The sequence below is a fragment of the Crocodylus siamensis genome, chromosome 1 (genome assembly GCF_052110815.1).
Source record: "Crocodylus siamensis isolate JL-2025a chromosome 1, ASM5211081v1, whole genome shotgun sequence".
Lineage (NCBI taxonomy): Eukaryota > Metazoa > Chordata > Crocodylia > Crocodylidae > Crocodylus > Crocodylus siamensis.
Window position 1 is genome coordinate 182,953,679 of NC_143395.1, and position 8,787 is coordinate 182,962,465.

An 8,787-nucleotide genomic window follows, 5' to 3' on the forward strand; every position below is an offset into this window, starting at 1 on the left:
CACCAAAGATGAGTCAGATTATTATCTGTTCCTGAGGGAGGACATGGCTCAGCCTAGTGCTGACAAAGACCTCTAGTGTTCTCAAGGGGAAGAGTGATGGCATGGTTAAATTTGAATGTTTAAATTGTCTGTATAGTAGGAATGCCCAGTGCCTTCCTCAAGCCACACCCTGAAGGTTTTTGTTGGTGGGAGCCAGCACCACTTTCACCTATAGACGGGTAACTTGCACTCAACCGGTCACTTCCTCAAAAGGAGCATGCAGAGGAGGGGGAGGAAAAGTGCCTGGCAGTTCCATGAAGATGTGAATACTAAATATAAGGGGTACAAAGTTAGTGGCAGATCAGTGATCCAGTAAAGCCTGCCCCTACCACTTTGCACTCATGCAGAACACCATGGAGTTGACAGAGTCCAAAAATTTATCTGCTGCGTTGTTGAAAGAAGATGGAGAGCTGAGGTTTTCTTTTACAAGAAATGGCTGAATGTTGTTCGAGTTTAAACAAAAAAAAATCACTGGTGGGCACTGCTAGATGCTCTGGTCTGACTCTTTCATAATTCCAGAGCAGCTTATGTTTTATCTAATCAGCAAGCTGTCACAATTAGTGCTGGTGTTATGTTGGTGTCCGCAATGCTCATTGTAAACATGTAAGACGTAGCTAAGCACTGGAGCTTGGGGTGGGGAGGGGGCCAGAAGAGATGTCCAAGCAGAGTGGTCCATGTTTAGGCTGGCGCACAGATTGGGAGGTCTGTATTTGTTTAGGAGAACAAAGAGTTGGTTATTCCAGCTCACCAACCACTTTCCTGCCTGCTGGTTGTAAGCTTGTCAGCTTCCTGTAGGTATCACACAAGGGCATCTTAAGAAGGACTCTGGACTCTGGGTGGTAGAATACAGGCATATCTGCTTAGGGAAGGCTGCTTACCCCTAGGGCCACCTCAGAAGAAAAAAGAGAAGCTATTGAGAAACCAGTGAAAGGGGCAAAGCTCCTGCTGCAGTTGGAGGGAGACTCCCTACTTCCCCCCACTAAAGTGAAATCAAGAATGCAGACCAAGAAGCACCTCTGCAGGTTCAACAACACCAAGGGAATTCCCACTCGCTTGGGGGAATTCAGCACTCAGAAAAGTTACTCACTGGGTTTAAATGTCTGCCAGGGCCCCTACTAGTGCTTCCATCAAAGGAGGCCCAGTCACCAATTGCAGTATGTCCACTGCAGTCATGTTTCTACTTGAAACACGACTGCATAACCCTACTGGAAGACACCAGTGGTTCTAGCTGCATCAGCTAATTATTTCCTGCATAAGAGTCACCAAAATTTAGTAGTACTGCTGCTTATAACAAAGGTAGTGATTGTATCCATAACTAACCTGGGGACGGATTTTGCTGTAGAACTGTATTAGCCCATCCTCTGTCAGATAACTCCCAGTGACAGAGCATACTAACTGCAAAGTTATTGCAGAACACCTCCAAACCAAGGGACAGCCAGAGGTTCGCAATGATTGCCCTGTAACGTCTGTGAGAAGTATTACAGGTACAAGGTATTCCAGCTAGAAGCAGTGGCAATATCCTCTTGACTGCTGTACAAGGCTCTTGCCAATCTGAGTGTCAGACCAGATACACTACGGAAATGTTTCCATATGATGATTCTTTGTGTAACAAATCCAGTTGAGCAGAAAGAGGCAGACAGATAGCAAAAAATGTGGGCACTCTGTCTCCATGCCAGAATAGCATCGATGCCAATGTCTGTAATTGTGATCTTAAGCCTCTCTTCAATTCCTCTTTCAAATTGTCCTTTCTGAGAAACAAGTAGGAATTCTTGATCACCACTGAACGACAGGAGTTTGCACCTTGAGAGGCCTGTGGGTAATTGATCACAACTCCATACTGCAGCTGCTTGTTGCATGTGCCAAATACTGATATCACAGTCAGTGGTGATGACCACATTTCAGCAGCTCAGAGATAAAGAGCCCTCCAAGGGCAAATGCGGAACTGGAGGGAGGCACACATTAGCTTTCTGCTCCTTTTTTCACTAAATCCTGCACACAGCTTTGTTTATCTTCCAGAATTTGGTAATCTGCCTAGGCAGTGGCTCATGAAATTCCACTGCAGCAAAGAGAAAATATCACTATTCAAAAGTCAGGTTTGGTATTCTGGCTACCTCATACAGGGATCTTTCATCAAGTGATAGTTTCAAGTGTCAACAAAGATCACCTGTGTTGATGGGGAATCTGAATCAAGAATTTGGTTTTTTTTTCTGGGAGTTCTGTGGGGGCAAAACACTATGCTCCTTGCTTTCTCACAAACCACTGGCCAGCTTAAAGGAGTGCTGTTTGTGGGTGATGGGGAGGAAAAAATGCTATTTCCAGTCCTCCTGACTGGAGGGGCAATTGTGCTGGTATAAACTTTAAAGTTGATCTTGCATAAGGGGCAGATGAGTATAAAGGAAATCTTCAAAGTAGTTTATTTGGTTTCAGGCTTGAGTCTGATTTATTATTGTTATTGTTGTTATTATTACTCCTGTCACTAAGGAAGGAGGCATTTATATGTGCTAGAGTTTCTAAAAGGTTTTAAGAAGGCTATTCCAGTGTCTTAACATCATTCCGTAATAGCAGTCCATTCTACTTGTCATAGCTAGCGTTCAGCAGAGACCATCTGGATCAGAGAAGCATAAACTTGTGTGGGTGACACCTACTTCGTCAGATGCTATGTCATCAGGTGTCAGAGCATATGACAAAATAGGCTGTCATCTATGAAAACCTATGCCTCTCTGTAGTGCCACCCTGCCCTGCCTTCTGTTTGACTCCAGGCTAAATACCTGTCAGCATTCGGTAGGATATAGTATGGATCAGTGCTTTGTAACAGTCTGAATCAAGCTTATTCTATTTGAATAGCAAATATAAGGTGTCTACAAGAGAGTTATACAAATGACCAAACGACTGAGGAATGCAGAAGAAGAAATCCCTTCGTTAATTTGCAGTTAATTCTTGTGAGCATTGTGAGAGCAAAAAGAGTTTAGAACATATGTGAAATGTAGTTGATTACACTGGGTTATATTCAGAAGTAAAAACAGTGCTACACGCTGTCCTCTTAAAAAAAATACTGAACGTTTTTCAGGCATCTGAACTTTTCTCAGAACTTTTTCTCTGCATTGAAAGTGTTGGAGGTGGAGGTCTGGATTCTAGTGGTACCACTACTGCTGTTTTGTCTTCAGGCTAAGGATGCATTTAGTTCTCACAGAGTGCATTTGTTTTAAAACATGCAAACCCGATATTAAGGTTTTGAATATTCCAACTTCCCTCACTTCAATATGGCTTGCAGACCTTCATGGGAGGTTATGGTGCAGGTAGATAATCGTATCTGTATAGTTTTGCAGGTGTATACTGGTCTCTATCAGTGGGTCTTCCTTCATGGACATCAGGTAGTGGATTAATGCACTTTTCTTCTTCCTTTTTAACAGGAAGCCAAAAAAGGAAGAACATCTTAGTGAAGAGGCTGCCAAGGTGATTTCTAGCCTTCCTGACTTAAGTTTCATGCATGCCAAGGTGTTGATGTTCCCAGCCACATTAACACCTTCAACAAGCTGCCAAGAAAAGGTAGACTAAGTGATGTGAATTGGACACTTTCTATTGATTTCCTTTTTTTTCTTCTTCCCTCTCCCCTTACCCCCAGGTCATAAAAAGCAATCTTGCTTTAATTAAAAAAAAAATCAAGTTCAGATGATTTGTTGGTAAGCAGCACTAGAAAGGTATACATAGCAATGTATATTTATTTACATACTGGAGTCCTAAATTTATATTAGCAAAAATGTAAATAATTGGGGGTGAACCTTTTTGAAGATCTACTCTTTTTGTTGTGCTGGGGTGTATACATTTACGTCTTTGTGAAATACACTGGTGATGTCCTTCTTATAAAACTTTAAAAAAAAATTAAAAAAAACGCAATGAAACTTCAATCATCGCTGTCTGTGAAATCCCCTTTTCAGATTGTACTGAGTGTCTTAATTTCTTTCCTACATATATTAGAATACTTCACTCTTTGCTGAAAAAGCCCAAGGTCATTGTCTCTTTGTGGGTTTTTCAGCTTTTTCTTTAAAACAGGTTCTTCTTTCTGTTCTGTCAACCTAAGGTGCTTTTTGGTTGGTTATTTTTTATCTTTTCAAACTTTAACAGTATGGCTTTATTGCTGTGTAGCCTTTTGAAAGGTATATCGTCAGTACCTTTTTGTGTTAAGTTATGGATCACTGTCTGAACACATGATTTCTGAGGTCATTAGAAGATTGTCTTCATTCAATCAATTTGATTTGGAAAAGAAGGACCAAAACTATATGAATGTCTTACAGTGAAATTTACCTGTTACAATTTTTTTGTTCTATTGTACCACTATTCCTTTGTTTGATTTTGCACAGTGTAAAATGACATAATCATAGATTGCTATGGTTTTAGGCTGTATATACAGTAAAAACTATGGGTTGTAAATGTTTGGGGAAATTCCTATGGAAAAAAGAGAGCTATGTAGAAGAACCTCTAACAAGGTTAATGTGCATGCCTGAGGTCTTTTGAGATTTAAGTGTGTAAATTTCCTTTTAGCTTACACAAAATAAAATTAATTTAAAAGATGTATATACGTCTGGCATGTTTTTATGCAGACTCTGTATACCATCCATCTTACTCAGAGTGCTTAGAGCAGTCATTCTCAACCTTTTTAGACTCAATGCACCCTTGGAAAATGCCAGCTCTTAGCTTTCACTTGTTTTCTGACTACAGAGAAATAATGGAGCAATTCTTCTTTTGCAGAGAACTCAGAAAGACCACAACAGGGTCTTTGGAGGCACAGGATTCAAAATCTCTGAATTTATCTCATGAATCTTGTGTTGGTATTTGCACATCTAACAGTCTAATATTGTGTACTACCCTACAGCACCCTTACATGATCTCTTGGTACTCTGGCTGAGAATCACTGTTTCAGGGCAAAACTGGTCACTTGTACAAAGGCAGGATATAACACAAACTTCCTCCTAGCCTCTATGCCACACAAGCCCACAAACTCACTCACTCAATTTTCCACAAGAAGTTGTCAATATGTATTTAATGGTCTTGTGTGTATGAACCGAGCCTCTTTTCCACGTGCCACAGATTTCCTGTTTGTTTTCAGGCATTGAAGCATGAAACAATTTAGTCTCATTACAGTATGATGTCTTCAAAGTAACGGGTGATACTTAAACACAAATCCAGGTGAAGGAAGACAGCTGGGCTCCCCAACTTCCAAAGAGGAATTAAAAATGATAGTGTAGGATTTAGTTAATTCCTTTAGTGTGTCAGAGGCTCTGTGCCATGTTGTAGCTCTTTCATGAATAATACCTTGGGGGGGCGGGATTTTGTTCCAGTGCCCACTGATTTCAAGGGAACTGGGTTGGGCTCAACACTAGCTAGCTATCTTTCGATGGAGAGATGCTCCAGCGAAGTCCATGGTCTCCATCTAACCTCTTACCTTATATCTGTGCTTAGCTATTTAAAGCATACATGCTAATGGGCAGTTAATCAGCTAATACAGAACTCTGAAAAATTTCCAACAAATTCTCTGCCTCTTCTCCCTGTGCTTCATTGCCTGTCTGTCAAAAATCTGATTATAAGCATTAACGTGATGTTTTGTGTGATCATTGTATAAATCCTGAAATAAGTCTGAATTTTGCCAGGACTTTCAATATAGGGATGCTTTTCAAATGATGGAAAGAAGTAGTCAACTGAGTGTTTACCCCTTCGTAGTGTGGAAGTTTCAATTAGTTTATGGTAGCCACTCAAGACTTAATGATTAGCTGCACAGCTGCTGTAAAGTTAGGTTACAAAGCCTAAATTTGCTCCACTGGTCTCTGATTAGGGCTTCAGCACACAATAGGGTAGTATAAAACTGCATCCCCATGCAGTTGAAAGGGCTTATGTAAAAGCCATCTGCTATATCACAGAAGAACCTTTTAAATGGTTCCCGTCTTCATTACAGCACTGAGTTATGCTATACGTTTCATCCAGGCACCAGCTTTTGGTAAGCCTGATGGTTTTCTGTTTTAATTTGGTCATTTGCTAATGTGTACATGCTGTAATAATCTGTTCTAACGTTAAGCTGCTTTCAGTTGAAGACATTGTGGTGGTGTTGCTGTTGTTGTTTTCATAACTGCAAATGTGCCATTGGAACTGGACTAGTGATACAACTGGAGTAGGGAGCTGTAGCTATTGTCTGAGGAGAATGCATTTGGGAGCTGACTCATGATCCCAGGCTGGCGGGTAGTGGACTAAGCTGTTAGAGAAGTGGGGGTGGGAGTGCCAGCTGCAAGTTGATCTTAAGTCTCCTCACAATTGCCTCTCGTGGCAGCTGCCCATTTGTCTTCCAAGTCTGAGTACAGTACTGGTGGCCTCAGCAGAAGTAGGAGGGGGGAGAGCACAGGCAGTGGGAGTCTATTGTGACTGACGCTTTAATCCTGAAACTTCATGTGAAGCCTGCGAGCTAGTTGGCTTTTGCACAAAATTTTGCTCTTCTGAAATCTGTAAAACCTCCTATCTAAATTCAGCCCTGTAAGTAGCCAGTAGCTGAGCTGTATATGCTGGTCTTGCTTTGAGAAGCAACGCGTTGTCTTTCCCCTCCATACTTGTTCCCTCTTCTTTCTTTGCAATTAACTTGCCTCTGGCTAGTGGGATGGATGGAGAGGCTCCTCTACAGCTGGCCTTTCTATTGTCTATAGTTTTTCTCTCAAATGTTTGCCTGGTGCTTATACTGCAGCTTTCACCTGCACTGAAAAGGTGTTTTGCTCATTGTGCCCACTGAAAAATACAGCATATTCTAGCTCATTGAAATCTTGCCTTTGCTTTCAGAAGGATGGGACCTGTTTGGCTGGGGAGCATGAAATATGCCCCATTCCCTCCAAGCAGCTTCGTTTTAATTGTCACTGAAGTGCTCATGTAGAAATCCAGCTGAACCTGCAAGAGGCATCTTGATTTGAGTATATAATTGTCAGAACTGGAATTTAGCCATAAAACAAAGTTCAAGATGCCTACTGTGAAGAGTGCCACAGGATTTTGAACAGCACGAAAAGAGCTGGACTCTTCTTCATCTTATCTGGAAGAAAATGTAGTCTTCCTAATGCACTGCAACATTCTGGGTCGGTAGTGTTGGCTTGCAGGAAACAGTGCCACCTGCTGCCTTTCCAGCACCACACCTGAGACTGTTAGATAGGAATGAGGTGCACCTGACTTTGAGATCTCAACACTAGCATTCACCAATACAAGGTCCGTATAGTCCTTCAGATGCAGTTGTGTAGCAGTTAATACTTCATCCCATCAGTTCGGTTCAGATGCTCTTATCGCAAGTAACATGATTGCAAGGTTAAGGGCATATTTGTTAAGCTGAAGTCATTGCACTCAAGAGGAAGAATTCAGTAGATTTCCTTTGCATCATGACCAAGGATAAAGTAGACCAGTCTGCATCAGATATCAGATTTGGTCTTGTTGCTCAGTTTTTTAAAATGAGGGCCCTGTTTGCCCAATTCTGCCTCTTTGAAAATCAGTTTCTGAAGTTGCAGACTACTATAAGGGGATGAGATAGCTGCAAAGCACAGTTTTTTTCATATGCAACTTCCAGTCACAGTTAGCACTTCATGATTTGTATAGAGCTTGAACGCCATGTTTAGACAACAAACTTAGCACAGTTGGCAATGGCTCGAGAGGCAATTTGGAGGAGACTTAAGATCAACTTGCAGCTGACACTCCCACCCCTACTCCTCTAACAGCTTAGCCCACTACCCACCAGCCTGGGATCATAAGTCAGCTCCCAATAGCAATGGCTCCCTCAACTATCCTGCTCTGTTCAAGTTTCTCCCCCAACTGAAAGAAGTGTAGCCTGCGCCAAAGGCAGGCTAGTTAGCAGCGTTAAGTGAGTGCAAATTAACTTACTATTTAGAGGAAGTAGGATTTGTGGTACACCTGCAGTGTGTTTGCAGGGGATAGCATTCAGGGAGCAGTATGACACATGTGAGTGCCTTCTTATAGACATGGACTTGGGGGCACATCCAGACGAGCATGGTCATGCCGTATGTGGTGCGGCAAATGTGTTTGCACATGTTACACTATACGTTTGCACTGCAAATGCTGCACATACTACACAGCCCAGTGTTCTTCGCGCTGCAAGGGCATGCTGCCAGAGCATGCACTGAGCCAAGGGTTTCTTTTGACCCCTGAGTATGCAGGGATCAAAAAAAAAAATGCAGGGGAAAAAACCTGGAGAAACGCATGTTTGGCTAGTGTGTGCTGCTGAAAAGTAGATCCGGCTCGCCCAGAGCCACGCTTCGCAGCCAGGCAGGTGCCATGTAGCAGGATCATTGCAGCTGCAGCCCTGGGAGACCCCCAGGACCCCAGGTAAGGCTGCTGGAGCTAGCAGAGTGCGGGCCCCAGCCTCCCCTACCCCACCTGAGGTAACTTGCAGTGTACCAAAGCGCACGTGGCACAGGTATTCCTTGGGGACAAGAACCGGTGGTACAAGGTGTGCCACCACTACTGGTCCCTAAGGAAACAAACTTCCATGCACATCTGGATGCACTCAGAGCGTCCCACAGAAACCAGCGCTTTTATGATTTCTAGCTTCATTAATCACTGAAGGAAAGCCTCTTTTTCTGTGCAGTCGGGTAATCTCCTTTTATGGGACTTGAATTCTGTTGCAGTTCCTAAAGGAAAGAGAAATTACAATTCTTCTATGAAAATGCTTCTCGCCTTTTGTCTACAGTGTCATTATATTAGAGTGAGCTGAGCTGCTTC

At 42.5% G+C, this 8,787-nt stretch overlaps 1 protein-coding gene across 3 annotated transcripts in view; it reads left to right on the forward strand.

Moving 5' to 3' along the window:
• AFTPH (aftiphilin) overlaps positions 1 to 4,611 on the forward strand; it is a 61,004-nt gene extending 56,393 nt beyond the window's left edge. For 2 of the 3 annotated variants that reach the window (XM_090050592.1, XM_090050599.1), the window contains one exon: positions 3,450 to 4,611. In XM_090050592.1, coding sequence (XP_089906718.1) covers positions 3,450 to 3,594 — 145 coding nt within the window. In that variant the 3' untranslated portion in view covers positions 3,595 to 4,611. The remainder of the gene's footprint in view (positions 1 to 3,449) is intronic. The other variant, XR_016442853.1, reaches the window with a different exon arrangement.
• Positions 4,612 to 8,787: the final 4,176 nt, after the last annotated feature.